We start from the raw sequence: 18,548 nt of genomic DNA, 5'->3' as shown, positions 1-18,548 counted from the left end.
TTGCTGACCTCAGAAGGATGACAGGCTGAGTCAACCCCCTGGTGTTAATTCAGCAGCAAACGGGACTTGAACTCAGGACCCTAGGATCCCAAGCCACCACCCTAACTGCGAAGCCAACACCAGGTTTTAACTGCTAAGCAAACACCAGACATACAAGTACAGTACGCAGTTTGCATCATATTACAGCCAAAGTTAGTTTCTCTTGATATGCCAGTAAACTTTCATATGTGTACCATTAGTGCGTCTCAGAACGTCTGATATTCAATTTCAGTCGATGTCCACTGCAACATATCCACAGTCACACATTTTCCAGACATATTTCACAAGTCAACATTTTTCAGAGGCTAATCTACACACAGAGAGACACCTGAAAGAAAACTGCAAATAAGAATTCTTTGAGTTGGGTTATGAGATGCTCCAAACAGCATGTTTGGATGTCTTAGTTATTTTTAGTTAATTTGGAATTAAAATTCCAAATAAGGTATTGTCATCGTGCACCGTCCGTCCATCCGTCTTCTATTTTGACTTCTCCGGCCAAGCCACAGGGCTGATCCGGCTGAAATTTGGCAGCAACATTCCGCGCCTCACTGGTAACGGGGATTGCAAAGCTCGTTCCAGTCACTTAACGAAGTAGGTCAAAATGGCTGACAGTAAATTTATTCAAAAATCTTTTTCTGCAGACTCACCAATTAGAATGCTACCAAATTTGGGTTGGAACATTAGGCCAGGGTAGGGACGTTAAATTGTGGAGGTCATTCCGATCACATTACTGAAAGTGCATCAAAATGGCCACCTTCGTCAATTTTTGGGAAAATTGCGTAAATTCCTTCAAAAATCTTCTTCTCCACATGCACCAGTCAGAAAGTTACACCATTAGGCCAGGGACCAGATAAGCTACAGGTCAGTGGTCCTTTAAAAAAAAATTATATTCAAAATAGGAAAGATAATTTAGGAACACCCTGTACTGAACTAAATTTCAACAATAGATTTGCAAAAGCCTGGAGACGAGTTCATGAAAGATTTGCTAATTCTCCATGAGGGAATGCAACTTTTGATTACATGCAGCCTCATGGTATAAGCCGGCATTTAAGTTGGCTGAAGAATGAATCTTATCATTCAGATGCGTCAAATCCAGGGAAGAGATTACGACTTACATAGTGGTCTCTCTCGCCTAACAGTGAGATCTAAATTCCAAGTCCATGGAGGAAAACACTCAGGTCATAGTCATCCACATCATGCAAGTTGTCAATATTGCATTTCAGGACCAACACCTCACTCACATGGACTAGCCTGTACAATCTCCCAACTTCAATCTCATCAAACATACTTGGGACATCCTAGTGAGGCGTTTTGGGGATTGCCAAGTGCACCCCGACTTTCTTTATCAAATGGAAGTGCTCCTAATCAAGGCACATTCAACATTCCACAGCAGTAGATATTGTAAATTGTCAAATTTGCTTGATGACGAAATGTTTTGTATTGGGTTGATGGCAATCAAACAAGTTATTAGTATATAAAAAAAAAATTATTACTCTGTCAATACAGCTTGTCTGTGACCATCTGTAAACTGGTGAAGTTGCCAATTTGTGCATTCTTTAAATACAGTGCATGTTCTTTTTATGTAACTGCAGGCACTTCTCGCTACATACACTCCCGGTTTATGCATTTTTGCCTATATGCAATTAATAAAGAAATTAACACATTTCACTATACATGACTGAAGTATTTTCACTAATGCACATTTTTCCCATGCGGCCAAAGGGGTAGCATGTGTGCTGCTACAGTGAGAACAGCGAGGGAAGTGTGTGCTCTCGAGGATGATGAAAGGCCATTATTCCATTGTAAAGCGAAGGGTATGAATACAATACATTATTGTAAATTAACATCCATTAAATTGGTCGGGTGACATTAAACAGGTTTTTTTTTACACTTGTATGTCTATTAGTACTTAACTTTGTCTTCCACTGACATGCTTGTTTATGGTTTGCACAGATCAATATTGTTGAGTCTGAGGCTCACCAACTGAAAGGGAATCCACATATCTTACTCATTACACATGCGTCGTGGATGTGTGATCGGTGCAGAGGCAAACACGACCATGTGGCCTGAGGTCTTATGAATACCTAAACAGATTTCCGAAATGGTCTCTTCCTACTGCGTTCAGTTTAATTATCTACATTTTACTGTTTCCCCAAGGTCACCCAAATGAAATAACCAAATTTGAGGTGTCTGCACACATGGGAAGCAGATGGATGGAACATGTTTTCTTACCCTTTGAAGGGTATATTTATAAAGAATATTTTTTGGGAGAAAGATGGACAGGACAGGCAGTTTGGAACAAACCATGCGAGTTAGCAAACACAAGCAGTGATGTGGGAACACACAAACTTATATACAATGAGGAATAAGAATAATTCCTAACCCCCTCTCACCACCACAGAAAACTGATTCACTACAGCAATGAGGTACTCAGGCGAGGACTTCCCTTTGCTGATGTGTGGAGCGCAGAGCTATGCTGCAGTCAGTCCATTATCTATGCAGGAGTGAGATGACGAGAACCAATGATGAAGAGAGCGCCCAAGATGATAAGAGCCAATGACGAATAGAGACAGATGAGGAAAGCCAGCCATGAGGAGCACCCTAGATCAGGAGAGCCAATGAACAGAGAGCAATATTATTTGTCTAAAAGGCTCCAATAACTCGGGACGTGTACCCAGAAACAGCCCTCGTGATCTGTGCACTTTTCTATAGCAAGCTTCAGAGCTTCTTCATGCCGGGTCCTCTGGTGTGCCTTCCATGTCCTTTCTTTGTATGCTGGTCCTTCTGCTGTGTCCTTTCTCTCAGCTTCTCTTCTTCGAGGAATTCTTCTTCTAGCTTCTCAGCTTCCTTTCCCTCAGCCCCCAGAATGGCCCCAATAAAAAAAAAAGTATATTGTATCTTCCGGGCCTCACCACACTACGCCACAGTGGCTTGCACACACACTGGCCAGAACAATTTGTGATCGGCCTTTTTGGAGCGTGTGACGCTTTTCGGTGTGCCTTATTGTGACCGGAAGTCCTCACCTGGCCCCACCAGCAAATTAGGTGTTTATGCATACAATATTACCCTGACTATCCTGTCAATAAATTACATACGCCGCCGCCTCAACATCATGTGTAACAAAATGACTTACTCGAACAGGTCCCTGATGCATGGCAATCCAACATACTTGAAACACGGACGATGGTACACTTACCACGGTCAAGCTATGAATTCCCCCCACCCTCCACCTCCACCTCCACTTCCACATAACAATATGTTGGTCATCTTCAACCAGAATAAGAACATGTGTTGAGGTTTGCAAAAAAAAAATTTGGAAAGCATACCATTTTATTTATCTGTATGGAAGGTGAATAACAAGCCGGTAGGCGACATGGGTGATCGATATATAATTGCATATGAGTCATACAGTTTTTGACGGATTGGGCTGAATTTTTTTTTAACAAAGAGGTCGATTATAGTGTGCATAAAGGCATGGAAGCCGATTTTTGAAAAAAATATATATATAAATATTTTTCGGATTTTTTCAAAAATTTCAAAGTCCCGTTGCTAGGCAACGGTGGCGTCCATAGCAACGGTGCTCAAAAGCATACAACGAGGTCCTGGTATGAACCTACCAGTCAAGTTTCATCAAAATCTGTTGACTCCTCTGGCCTCCAGAGCTGTCCATTAAATACATACAGACAGATGGAAAACCTGAGAATAACGGTAGTCTCGCGACCACCCAATAATCTTAACCACAGCAACTAAATAAAATTTGAAAGGCTTTGCTTTGGATTGACAATTATTTGAGCTTAAAGCACCTCTCATGATGAGGTTCATGTATTTTGCCAAAAAACTTTTATGAAAACTACTCATGTTTCATAGTAATTTTTTTTTTTTTAAACCAACCAACACCAAAACAGCAATGCTTTCAAAATTCTCATCATCTCTGCAGGCTAAGAGCTCAAAACAGGGAACTGGATGAAGCCTCATGCTCACCATTTACATTTCCTGGAGCTTTGCATCTCACAAAACCACACACTTCAGTCATTGAAGAAAAATACCGCTTCATTTCAGCAATACACTGGCTATTAAAGTTCAAATATTAAAAAAAATCTCAGAAAACCGCTGTGATTGTAGATACCTGAATACATTTTCCTGGCTCTAAGCTCCACATGGAATTCTCCGTGTTTACTTGGTGGTTGAGTCGGCCTTCGACAAGCACCTCCTCTCCCCCACTTCCGTCCATCACAGAAACATGCAAAGAGTCCTTCTGGATGTTTACCGAAACCTGGAAAGCGATGCATTACAATAAGGTAATCAAGGGAACTATATGGAAGAGGGAAGTGGGGGAGAGAGAGCAAAAACACAAAAGTTTATGTTGCAAGACATTAAAGACCAATTTACACCTTCAAAAAATTAATTCAGTGACTTTTCCTATCACCTAAATACCAACAATGCAAATCTTGTGTATATATCTACTTTGAAAAGGAGAAGCATCCATTCGTCCGTGTGTCACGCTTTATTCTAAAGGGTTCCTGGTGTCGTAGAATGACAAAAATGATACATTTGGAAAGCTAATGATTAATTTACTTGGAACAAAAATGTGTCCATTTTAAAAGCAATTTTTCCTTGGTTAAAAAAGAAGTGGGAATGGGAGCTTAATGCAGTGGTTCCAACGATAACATTTATTAATCGATAACGGCAGGAACCTTTTAGAGAAATCAAGTCTCACCCATAATCAGAAGGTCTCACCTCAATCATCCCCAGCTGAAACTATTACTAGACGTAATAAATCAACAATCTGTCCTTCTCGCGAGAGAAAGCTGCATAAAACAATCAAGAAAAGCCACACAAGGTTAGCCCTTTGCTCTTTCAAACTCGACCTGAGTTCCTCTACAGTTATGGCCATTTACAAGTAGCACATGCATGAGAACTCCAACGCTGCATGCCTCTATCAGCCACTGAATTAGTTTCATTGCTTATTGACATATATGGGGAGTGGGCAAAAGTTGCCTAGCTTCAGAACTTCTACCTTGTATTAAGCTGTGTCTCAGGTAAAAAGTCATTAATGTTGCCCTCGAGGTTCAATTTCGAGAAAGTTGGGCAAAGGCGTCGCATGGGGTGAGGCTGGACAGAGGAGGGGAGGCAACAGAACATGTTCCCCCTCCCAATATAGAGTGGTCGACTCCACAGCTGTCTGTCAGTGCATGGGAGGTTGGTATTGGTGCAGGCTGCAATTTGTGAATGCCCTGAGGGTGGAGAATCATGGTGAGGATTCCCGAGAGCCTCGGAATGTGATTGGAACTGCCCGAAAAGGCTCAACCCCTCCTCCTAATTCCAGTCCCCCATCCGACTGGCCTCTTTTCTCCATTCTTTATGATAGATTCACTTGCATCCCATCTACTCCTACCCTTCCTATTTTGCAAATGGCTTGCGGCCATAGGATAAGTTAAGCTTCGGAATTGTGTCCAGTGTTAAATGCAGGGTCCACAGAGTGTCTGGCGTAAGGGCTCAGTTTGGAATTGTGCCTTCATTCGGGCTTGAAGATTGTCATTTATTTATAACCTGCACTGATTCTTGTTTATAATTATTTCCATTAAAATTGTGTAAATGTAGAAATGGTGGATGTAGAAATGTTTCTTCCCCACAATTTTGGTGCTAGACAAAAAGAGTAAAAATGCAAGAAAATCCGCGCTGCAATAATATGCCTCAACTGCTCTGCCGTCCCTTGCTGAGCTCACGTTGCCAGGGCCTAAGACTGTCATGTAACAATATCATGTACAAGTTTTGGATCTTAACATAAACCTAACTGAAACAATCTTTGTAGCATTTAGAAAACAAGTGCAATCCAATAAATGTGTTTGACTAGAAACAAACGCTCTCTTTCGGAGCAGCCTGGGTGGAGGGAGGACTAATTTATTTTGTGACCATGGCTTGCTTGACCTTCTCCCTCTGACAGGGGTCAGTAAACTATGTGCACTGTTCTACATGTGAAAGCAAAAATTGCAAGTAGTCTCCCCATCCTTGAGGGTGAGAGGAGGGATTATTTTTGTGCCCATGGCCTGACCCTGGATACCTAGAGCAGGTATATAAAATTTGGTGGAGATTGGCCAAGCTGTTTTTGATTCTACAATGTTCAGACATACAGTACTGTGCACAAGTTTGGGTTATTCCAGTGATATTCATACATCAGGACAAATTCATCAAATCATCAGCGATACAAAAACTTCATCAAAATCATCTATGGCAGCGGGTAGATGAGGCACGAATTAGCGACTGCCAATATACTTGCAGAACGGTATGAAGTGCACTTCGCCTTAGGGGGGAGACCGGTTCAAGCGAACACCACGATCTACAATAGGACTGGCAACCACTGTAGATTATTTCTGCCATCGAGAGGCAACATGCCCGAGTTCGCTCAATCAGATGATGATGATGATGATGATGATGATCGGTGAGAAGTCAACTGTTTTTTTATTGTAAATTAAAAGTCTTTATAAATGCACATGAAAGAAACTGCTGAAGTAAATAAGAAGTGTTATGTTGTAGTATCAGTCGATACTTTGTGTGTCCATCCTTTGCCTTCTTGAGTGTCATCACTCTCTTACCCATGCCTTCACTCGAAGACTGAAGCACTCCTACAGGAATATTGTGCCAAATATCATGTAGTACATTCCACTTCTGCAAGGTTAGTTCCAAGGGTTCCTCTTGCTCTTCTGTTTCCAGGTAATCCCATATATGGCCTTGATGGGACTCATTGCTGGACTTTAAGGTGGCCATTCTAACATTTGGAACACACCAGCTGTTTCCTTGTTCTCCAAAATACTGTTTAACTCTATATTGGATGTGTGTTTTGAATCGACGTCTTGTTGGAAAATGAATCCTTTTCTGATTAAACGATTCAACTCGGAACTGCATGGTGCTGCAGTATCTGCTTGTACTTCTTTTTTGTTAGTGGCACAATGATTTTAATAAGTTTTCCCTCAACAAAATATGAGAGACCCCAGACAGTCACAGAGCTCACCCCCCCACCCCCACATTTAACAGCAGGCTCCAAACATTACGTGTCATACCATTCTCCAGGTCTTCGGCATACGAACTGCCGTTTCTGAAATCCAGCAACAAAAAAAATTTCAGTCGTTTCACCTTATTCTGTGGTCTCACCAGTGGTTTATTTGCTGCAATCAGCCTTCTGTGCACAGTGCTGGACAAGATGTTAATGTTCAGGTATGCTCTTATATCATTTGTCAGCTGCTGACTTGATTTTCTTCAATTATGCAAGGTGAGCAACTTCAAGTGCTCGTCTTGCCTTAGAGGTTCTTCTGGGTCTTCCAAGTCTTTTTCTTGTCTTATGCTGAACCAGTGTATTTGAAGTGGTGCAAAAGGTACCACAAACAATAGTCGGAGACTTTCAGCTTTTCTGATATTTTACAGTAGCCTGCAAAAGTATTAACCCTGCTCTCAAGTTTCCACATTTTGATGCCACCTGAGCTTATTTCATGATGCTTTCAAATCAAATTTAATATAGGCTGAGAGTCTTCACAAATTACTCCAAAGTGACAAAGCTAAAAAATGCAGATAAAATGTGAATAACTCAGGTAAACAGAGAAAAATCAGATTATTCTCAGTTGGACAGATATTCAAACCCTTTGCCTAATTAATGCTAAATCACTTCAGGAGCAAATTATTTGTTTGAAAGGTTACAAAGCAAGTGTAATAGGTTTCACCTGTATGTAATCGGTGGTTTAGCTTAAAAATTAAGCTCCCCCACTTATCTAAAGTCACACCTTGACGTTTTAGCCAGCAATGGCAAAGTATAAAAATGTATGTAAAACGTTGGCGTACGCTGAAGTTTTGAGTTGTTTTTTTTAAGTTTTGGTCGTATTCATAACGTGTTGGTCGTATGCATAACATATTAGTAACGGGCACAGAACGTTTTGCTGTGTTATAGATAACTTATACCAACGAATGCTTAGCCTGTTGTCGGCGTTCACAACCTATGCCCAATGATAGTTTAACTTAGGCATAGCGCGCTGCACGCATCGCCGACAAACTCGTGGCGTAGCCTGTTAAAAGGCTGCCGCACATAGATTTAAATCATAACCGCCTGAAAATTGGAAGTGTCAACATCGCAGTCACACCTTGACGATTTAGCCAGCATATGCCGACCAATGAAAAATGTGTGTAAAACGCTGGCACACGTAGAATACGGTATGGGTCAGTTGTGTATACGTTAGGAGTATGCTGAAAAACGAGGAAGTACGCTGTCATATTCCGTGGTACATCTGGTACGTCATGAAATTTCAAGCATGCTGAAAATTTTACGACGTATGGCTCACAAGTTCCGCATACGCCGGCATAAGTTCTCTGCACGATCCGCGATCGTTGACACACGTTGGACACACGTTACTTGTAAGTTACTCATAAGTCGAAACACGTCGAGGTAATGTTTAGCATACCCGAAACTTAATTTTTAACCTATGATTATCGTGCTTTGAACCTATGAGTAGCGTGATTTGAAACTATGTGTAACGTATCTCAAACGCACATTGTCGTATGTAGACGAATTTGATTGACGTCTTCCGGATGACCACAGAACTTAATGAACGTGTTTCTAACTTAATTCTACCGTATAATGGCGTATTGGCAGCGTTTAGGGGAATTGGTATATACAAATAGGCTTCACAAGAGGAACCCGTCAGTGTTCCAGACTCCATGTTGAGTAGATGTCAATGTCAGTAGTATCAGTAGTAGTAGTATTGGTAGAGTAGTAGGTCCATGTCAGTAGTAGTAGGTGAGCGTGATGGGGAGGGTGTGGGTGTTGATGGATCCTCATTGCGTCCACGAATAGGAGACTACTTTGCACCATTGTTCGATGTTCTTTTTGGCTAATTTTTTTTTTCTCATTCCCACGATGAACTATTTTTTTGTTTCAGTTTTAAAAGTATTCAAAACGACTTGGACAAATGCATAATGTACTAGTAATGAACACAGAATGCTTCGATAACTTATACCTAAGTTATACCAACGATTGATTGGAGTGTCTTAGGCGTCCACAACCTATGCCCAACAATAGTCTAACGTATGCATAGCGTGAAAGCGTATCGTCGACGATTACATGAGGTTTTCTATTCATAGGCTGCAACTTCACTTTTAATAAATGGCTGTCACTCGCCTATTGTTTTTGGACGCTGGTGCTCGGCAATTGAAATCGTTTCCATTGAACGAGTTAAATCGCTTCCACTGGACTATTGAAATTATTTAATAATAATGCTTGGTTATCCTTGGACCCACTCTGGCTTGCAGCTCGTCGAACATCGCTGGGGGCATTCGCAGGAAGTTGATGAAGGATGCATGGTCCTCGTTCCGGAGTTCCACCATGAGCTGGTCATATATGCCGTAATGGCGTCGCCTCCCGATCCATGGTCTCACCCAGTTCCTTCTCCTCCGTTCACATCTTCTTCTCCCGGCTCTATTGGCACGCAACTGGTGCAGTGTCAACTTGATGAGGTCATGTTGATGTTCGAGGACAGGTAGGTATTGTCGTCTCAGCGTTGCCGTATCCTCCATCTCTCGGAATGACATGGACATGTACTCACCACGAAGTCTAAAAAAAAAAGGCGGGTTCCTCCTGCGAAGCCCCTTTTTATATACCAATTCCACTAATCGCTGCCATTACGCCATTATACGGTATCTGTAAATTAGAAACGCGTTCATTAAGTTCTGTTGTCATCCTGAAGACGTCAAATACGTCTACGTCTTTTTCAAGTAACGTGTTGCGAAGTGTGAACAACGTTCGTGTGGCGTGCTTACAAAACGTTACTCATAGGTTAGAAATAAGTTTCGGGTACGCTAAACATTACCTCGACGTGTTTCGACTTATGAGTAACTTACAAGTAACGTGTGTCAACGATCGCATAACGTGCCTACAACTTATGGCCAGCGTAGCGGAACGTGTGAGTCATACGCCGGCATACGTCGTAAAATTTCAAGCATGCAAAAATTTGAGGACAACCCAAAAGTACAACGTTTAAAGCCAGCGTACTACGACGTATGGCAGTGTTTTTTTCAGCGTGGTCTTAACGTATACAAAATGTACCCATAATGTATTCTACGTGTCGCAGCGTTTTAGACAAATTTTTCATAAATCGGCATACGCTGGCTAAATCGTCAAGGTGTGACAGCGGCCTACGGAGTTTTAATGTGCAACTCACTTGGCCAATCAACAAGGCAAACATGAAGACCAAGGAGCTTTCCAAAGAAGTCAGATAAAGTGGTGGAGAAGCACCCGTCAGGAGAGGGTTATAAGATTTCAAAGTCACTCATTATCCCTTTAAGTATGGTGAAATCCATCATTAAGAAATGGAAGACATATCATACCACTCGGACCCTACCCAGATCAGGTCGCCTTTCCAAACTCAGCAGACAGGAAGCAGGACACTGGTTCATCGGAATGTCACTGTAAATCCATATTATGACTTTGGAAGATCCGCAAGGCTCTATGTCTGAGATGGCAGCTGTATGTCCGAGATGGTGGCTCTATGTCCGAGTGTTCATCAATCAAGAATATCCCTTTCCCTTCACAAAGCTGGCCTCGATGGCTAGGTGACAAGAAAGAAGCCATTACTGAAAAAGACTCATCTAAAAGTTCGTATGAAGTTTTCGAAAAAGCATTTCATGATACTGCAGGCATGTGGAGAAACATTTTGTGGTCAGACAAGAGAAAAATTGAACTTTTTAGTCCAAATTGAAAGCGTTACATCTGGAGGCAGGGATAACACTGTGCATTACCCAGTCAACACCATCCATACTGTCAAGCATGGTGGTGGTAGCATCATATTATGGGGCTGCTTTTCATCAGCAGGGACTGGCAAGCATGTCAGGATAGAAGGGACAATTTATGGTGAAAAGTACAGGAGAATCCTTGATGAAAACCTGCTCGAGTCAGCCATGAATCAAACTGGGTCAGAGATTCATATTTTAGCAGGGCAATGATCTGAAGTACAAATCTAAAGCCACACAGAAGTGGCTGAATAACAAGAAAATACATGTTCTTGAGTGACCCAGTCAAAGTCCTGACTTGAACCCAACTGTATATTTATGGTGAGGATTGAAGACGGCAGCGCATCGAAGATACCCATCAAACTTGGCAGAACAAGAGCAATTATCACATGAAGAATGGGCAAATATTTCACTATCTCACTGTGTAAAGCTGGGAGAGACCTACCCCAAAAGACTCATAGCAGTCATTGCTGCAAAAGGTGCTTCTACCAAGTACTGACCGAAGGGGCTGAATACTTTTGCAACCAGTGAATTTTGATTTGTATATGTTTTTTGCAGGTACAGGACTACATTCCTGACATGTAACTTGCTTCAACTATAAGTATTTCGTGTGATCTCTTCAGTGAGGGAGAAAAAAGTTCATTTGGAAAAATTGTTTCTCCATAATTCGTAATTCATATAAATGTGCCATTATTGGTAAGGGGTGAATACTTTTGCAGGCCACTGTATTCAGCATGCCCTTCTTCTCACAGAGTTTGGATCTTCACATGCTGTTTTGATGAAAGTTGCTTCTCTGGCACCATTCAGAACCCAAATGAGAGACTTTCAAGGAAGGGAACAAGCTGATAAAAACTAATTTCACATGTTCAGTTTGCAACTTTTATTGTGGTTTCTTGTAATTCACATTAATGCAACTCGTGTTTATTACTTCAATAATTATTTATCATCATTTAGTGTACAAAAATCCACAAAATATATCCTGAATATTTTCTTTGTGATAAGTGGATATTATGAGCACATGATAATATATGTACAGTCTCGCAAAAAGAAAACTTTTTCAACTTCCTAATTTATTTTATATATTTAAAGGTAACTCTTATAGAAAATTGACTTTCACAGAAATTTGAATTATCTACCTATTTTGCACACCTCGAACTTTCCACAAGTGGTTAATGGGGAATAGCAAAAGTGAAAATAACCCAAACTTGTGCAGATTATTATACGTACATACACCAAATTTTAGTATGATACTAAAGCATTTGAAACATCATATGCTATCTGAATGTTTTGTTGTACATAATATTCATTTCATGTGGTTGACACAATACGAGTGCCTATTTGTAGTTTGTTGACGTGCTGCATTAATGTGATGATCTTTTGTGCTTTTGGAGAATAAAGATAGAGCCGTTCAAATGTAGCATCGTGTAAATTCAATGTAAGCAAATTCAAAAACATTTCATATTCATCTCAAAGTTTTGGTTGAGTTTTATTTCAAAACTCTTCATATAATATCCTTCAATATGAAAAGACATTTAAATGCATCATGTTTTATTAAAACTTTAATTACAACAGATTATTTAGCATTTTTCACTTCTCATCCCAAATTTAAAACAATTTAAAGGAGTATCATTTCATCAATCTTGCCAGTGAATGATCTGCACAAGGGTGGCAAATGAAGTTACGATCACTTGTAAAATGCCCTCCAATTGCTTCTGGAAGTGGAACTAATTGTTGCAGCATGCACAAGACGAGGATGTCCAAGATGATCACAAGGAGTAAAGGCATAAGGAAATACAATGGAATGATAAAATGGCAAAATGAATGCTCAAGACGGTTATCAAAGAAACTCAAACTACCTGCTTTCCTCGAGTGATGGAGGGTTGTACAGGAACTCGAACGTCAACGTCTGTGAAGTCTTGAGACCACACATACTTGTCACGCACAGCACCATTATAGCTCTCAGGATTGTCCTGGGAAAGTCCCTGATCCTTACTATAAAAATAAAGAAGAAGAAAAAAAACAACACTTTCATATAAAACTGTTCCTCAAACAATGAAATCAATTATTTGATCAATGGCAATTTCTGACGCATTAGATAAATCTTACAAGGATGATATAATGATACCAATCTTAACACACCTGAGATTTTAACTTTGTTGCAATTGTCTACTCAAAATGGTTAGAGCCCTGAAGTAGCACAACTTTATTCATAATTGACTAACGAGACCAATTTACCAGGTTTTGGTTTCGATTTCTGAACTGTCTATTCTATTTCTGAAATTGATTAATTGTGGATAATAATCCAGTCCACGCTCTTCCTTCAGGTTTAGATCCTTTCAGCTCAGTACAATTTCAGTATTAAATAATTTCCACATAAGATCAACACTCAATGAAGAGTGAGATGACAGAAGGCATAGAAACAATCCACAGATATCACTGAACTTGTTTGTTGTCTACGTGCATCTCTTCAGATAAGGGCACAACAAAACATACCAAAGACAGAAAACAAGTTGGGTTCAAATAAAAGCTTGATGTTGGCATAAAAGACAAATAATATACAAAAGAAAATTATTTTATTCTAGGTTTTTGGCATAAAATTGTGCATTTGGAAAGTTTTTCATGTAACATATAAGCAATTTCCATGCAAGTAGGCATATCTGCACCATTTACCAAGATAAAACGAGAATATACATTTTGTTCAAAAAAAAAAAAAAAAAAAAAAAAAATCGATGTTATTAAATAATTACACGATTAAACATTGAGGGCCGAATTTACAAAAGGTGGTTAAGAGTTAGACGCATGTAGAATCACTAATCGTGTGATGATCACCCATTCAAAGCTAACCACCAATCACAGAAAAGCAATTATCTAATGCGTGATCAAAACAAAATCACAAGCAATTATAAAACAAATAAACTTTCACACGTCGGCAAGGGCTTGCTTAACAAATAAACTTGTGCATTTACAGCCTTGAAGGGAAAAAATAGTGCATTTAGAACGACAGTTGTACTCTCATATACTTCCTGGCAGTTTAAGTTAACTTTACAATCACCATAGATTACACAATTGTGGTTTCGGCACTGCAGTAAGGAATGCTGGTAACTGAAGTGATTACAGTTCTAATTGCAGTGGTATTCAGAAAATTACTCCTTAATACTAGAGTTAAAACTCTAGTTGGTTATAGTTCTAATTACAGTAGTCTGCAGAGAATAACTGTAATAAATGGACGTATAAGAATTGCATGGCTTATAATTGGTAGTTTACATGGAATGGTAAATATGGATGCATTAAGAGTGCTTGCATTAGCTCAAGAAGAGGCAGAAGAGGATAGGAATAGGGCAGTTCATTGACCTGCATTGATAATCTTTGGGGATAGGTGAAATCCTCTGGAGAAGTATGACAATTTCAAATTTGTCCGTGTTACAGACTCTCAAAGGAATCATTTCGTTGGCTGCTGGATCCAGTGCAAGATGACCTGGATCAACCTACGATGAGGAGCAACGTGCTGCATCCCCTCCATCAATTATCTGTGGTACTGTGATTCCATGCAAGTGCATCATTTCAATTCGATGTTGGAGATGTGTGGTGTTACACAGGCAAATTAGATGTTTAGACATGCACAAATAAACAGCTGTTTCTTTCCCTTCGTAAATTGCTATTGAGATGGGTGATTAGCTATGCGAGTACAACTGTGTTTTTGCCAGTGTTTAAGGGTTCGGCAAGATAAATATCCACAAGATGTTTGAGGGGATCACAACTGTGATTCACCTTCGGTGTGTTGGCAAGATGCTCGCCAAACTCCGTTTGTAAATTGTGCCCTCAATGTGCAGTAATAATGTAAAATACATTAGGTCGTGTTGAGTAGTGCATTTTCCTAGCAGTGGCTTAACCAGGCCAGACTTTACTAGCAGTGGTCTACTACTTCTTTTTATGCAGCACAAGGCTCTGGGGTAGCATCATTGGCTAAGGGCACAGCTGTGCCACCACAATGCCCTCTGTAGGTGAGAGCAGGAATTTGTAATTTGGCCAGGGTGCCAGGGATAGCTGGTCGACTATTTGCGAAGGACACCATGAGATCTTTAACGTCCACCAACTAATGCCAACACATGGGATGCACAGTCTAACATCCATCTGAGGAACAGCACACAATGATGAATGGCCCTGCCCCTGAAACACTGGGATGACAATTTATAGCTGGGCTGAGAATAAAACCCAGGCGAGACAGCTTGAGGTGAGTGTGCGTACCTCTAAACCACCCTCCAGCCATTAGTGGTCAACTCAGGTCTGAGGACTGTTCTTGTATCTAAATGGCAATGAGCTGATCTAACTACCCTGCACAGTAAATAAGCACAAATACTGCAATTTTCCAATTATAAACCATTGTTTATTCACAAATTTTGCAGTCAAAACCATCCAGTGCAATTAATACATTCGTGTGGCTTATACTTTGCCTGGTGGTATTAATTTGTTCAGGTTCTCTTCTACCACTATGCCACAATGGATCATTGCCGACAAAACGTGTCTTCAACAATCTTGATTGTCTTTAGTGGCTTTACCTTCACTTAAAAATTACCAGCAGATAAAGTGTACCCGATTGTAATTATATATGGTCCTCATTATTTCACAATTGTGATCCACCTTCGTTTGTGGAAACACAGGCTGCGGTGAACCGGTTGAAATAGGGGTAAAGCTCCAGGGATCTGTCGCATCCCTGCTGAACTTCTCAAGACTGATAGAAAAGTTGTACTTGTGTGGTTGCATGCAGTACTGTGCTCTGCCTGAAACACAGGATATCATCCCAACTGACTGGAAAAGGAGCCTTGTTGTCCCTCTCTGGAAAGGGAAGGGTGGTCACCAGGACTGCAATGACAATGGAGGGGTGACACTGCTCTCAGTGCCGGGCAAGGTAATCGCCCAAATAATTATTGGTAAGGTTCGCCACCATCTGCTTGAGTGCCAGCACCCAGAGCAGTCGGGCTTTACACCAAAGAGGTCAACAATTGACCGTATCTTTGCTCTTCGGGTCCTCACCGAACGCAGATGAGAGTTTTGGCAGAGGCTGCTTACAGCCTATGTTGATCTCTGTAAAGCGTTCAATTCAGTGAATCGGGATGTCTTCGAGAGGATTCTTGGTCTTCAAGGGGTACCACCAAAACTGATCAATCTGATGTCTGAACTATACTCTGGTACTAAGAGTGCTGCGAGATGTGGTGATTCCATCTCTGACTTATTTCCAGTTGTTACTCGAGTTTGTCAAGGGTGTGTACTGGCCCCCACACTATTCAGCACTTGTATGGACTGGATTCTGGGGAGGATGTCGGAGAGATCAAGCTGCGGTGCATCGTTTTGGTATGTCAAGATCTTTGCCTTGATTTCACAGATGATGCAGTCATCTTTGTGGAGACTGGTATACCTTTTGGGGGCCCTCAAGGTGCTGAATGAGGAGTCAGAGCCGCTGGGATTACGGGTTTCCTGGTAAAAAAAAAAACTAAGATCCAGCCTTTCAATAACATCTTGGTTGCTGCTATCTTGTCTGTACCTGTTTGTGGTGAGGAAGTTGAGGTCACGGAGAGATTCCCTTTCCTTGGCAGTGATATCCATGTCTCCGATGACAGCCAGAGGTCAGTGGACGTCTGGGTTGGGCCTGGGATGTCATGGATTCACTGAATCATGGGGTGTGGCGCTGTCGGTACCTGTGCAGGATGACGAAAGTTTAAGTCTTCAAGTCCTTGGTGCTTCCAGTCTTGCTCTATGGATGTGAGATTTGGACTCTGACCAGGGATCTGAGACGGAGACTTGATTCCTTTGGTTCCAGGTCTCTTCGGAGAATCCTTGCCTATTGCTGGTCGGACTTTCTGTCCAATCAGCAGTTGCTGAGAGAGACCAAATGAGATTTGTTACCTGCATCGTCCGTGAGCATCAGCTGCAGCTGTACGGACAAGTGACTCGTTTTTCTGACGCTGATCCTGCTCACCAGATTCTCTCAGTGAGGGAGCCTCATGAGTGGAGGAGGCCAGTGGGGTGACCACATGCCTCATGGTTGCTGCAGGGTGATCACCATCCAAAGGAGATGGGGACGGGCCAGGAATGTCTGGGGGATGGCCAGACGGAGGCCCCTGGAGTACCGGCGGAAAGTGGACGTCATGATGTGCTGCTCCGGCGCATGCTCCCATACCTGAGCTGAACTGCAGTTTATATTAGAGTTTGTTTTTCAAAAATATCAATACTTGGGGAGTGTGGCGTACACACGATATAAAATATATAATGACCGTTTTTACAGCCATTTTTCCCTGCTGTGCAGGGGTTGGGCTTTTTCTTGAGGCAATGTTTTATGGCCGGATGCCCTTCCTGACGCCAACCCTGGTCGTCTCTTACGACACACAGGGATATGGTACACCTATTCTTACCGGGGCATACACCGGGACCAGTACACTGGTACTCATTTCACCAACCTCGGAAGGATGACAGGCTGAGTCAACCCCCTGGTGTTAATTCAGCAGCCAATGGGGCTTGAACTCAGGACCCTGGGATCCCAAGCCACCACCCTAACCAGTAAGCCAACACCAGGCTTTGGCGTACACACGATGTAGTTTATAATTGGAAATTTACATTTTATTAAAAGTCCTTTCTATCAAAAAGTATTCTCTGAAAAGGTCTTCACCCTCATCAACAAGAGACAGCTTTTTCAATTTCGAGTCTAATGACGTACATAAACTGGTTTTCCCCTATTTTGCAATTAAACATTAAGCTGCAATGCATCTTTTACAAGCAGACACAATGATCTCCTTAACAATTACAAGAAACCGACAAGCAAACTCACCCAACTTTTGAGGCGCTTGGTTCAAGAAGCTCCTTGGTAGTAGTGTTCACCTGCTGTTCCTCAGGAGCATTATCTGGAAATGCAGCTGCCCCCGCCTGCTCGACTCCACCTTCACTTGGTTCAATATCAGAATCCACATCTACACGGGTCTTATCAACAGGCTTCTCTGAGCTCACCTCCTCTTCCACAACCACCTCCACCTCACTTGCAACAACAGCTGGACCAATACCAGGTTCGGTTGGACATACCACAGTCATATCCTGCTGTTTTATTTTTTCTTCTTGCTGCTGCTTCTGCAAGTTGTCTCGTTGCTTCAGGCGCTGTTTGTGATCGTTATTGGCCAATCGTTGAAAGGTTCCAAATGCCTTTTGGGAAAATATTGCAAATCAGGTGTATATAAAAGCAAACACATTTTCAAATGTAAAACACATGATCTACTTCTATTACCTTTATACCAGCCATATCACTATATCAGCCCTTCCTCCCTTTTCTTATCAGAATGTCATCTCTGATGTCCAGTGTAATTTATGGCTCAGTGGTTTTGACTGCATTTGAAATATTATTTTTCAGAGGTCTAGGTTTTCTCAACAGTTCCTATGTTTTTTGCATGCTGAATTCAGAAATGTATCTAATTTCGCTCAATCAGGTCAAGTTTTTATGCTATCTCAATTTTAAGGAAAAAAAATCAATTTGTTTTTTTAATTAGCATTTTTTAAATTCAAAATCAGACTTACATTGACAGAAAATGTACAAACTATACATATAATGACACACAAGTACACTTAAAGGTGGGTTTTCACAGGATACGCGAATGGTTCGCGAAGGATGCGAATGTCGAAAAAAATGGCAAAGTCCAACATTCGTATTTTAGGCTCCAAAAGTTCGCCAAACATGCGCGGGGGTTGGGAAGCATCGTCAATTG

The 18,548-nt window shown here is 41.3% G+C and overlaps 1 protein-coding gene across 1 annotated transcript in view; it reads right to left on the bottom strand.

Moving 5' to 3' along the window:
- NUDCD3 (NudC domain containing 3) overlaps positions 1-18,548 on the bottom strand; it is a 30,675-nt gene that overhangs the window by 9,686 nt on the left and 2,441 nt on the right. The window contains exons 2-4 of the mRNA XM_085881654.1: positions 17,627-17,991; positions 12,663-12,798; positions 4,166-4,312 (exon numbers count right to left, since the gene is read on the bottom strand). Coding sequence (XP_085737780.1) covers positions 4,166-4,312; positions 12,663-12,798; positions 17,627-17,991 — 648 coding nt within the window. The remainder of the gene's footprint in view (positions 1-4,165; positions 4,313-12,662; positions 12,799-17,626; positions 17,992-18,548) is intronic.

The sequence above is a fragment of the Eptatretus burgeri genome, chromosome 5 (assembly GCF_056783735.1).
Source record: "Eptatretus burgeri isolate ZD-2024b chromosome 5, Ebu_testis_v1, whole genome shotgun sequence".
Classification (NCBI taxonomy): domain Eukaryota; kingdom Metazoa; phylum Chordata; class Myxini; order Myxiniformes; family Myxinidae; genus Eptatretus; species Eptatretus burgeri.
This window is presented reverse-complemented; position numbering and strand designations above follow the sequence as displayed.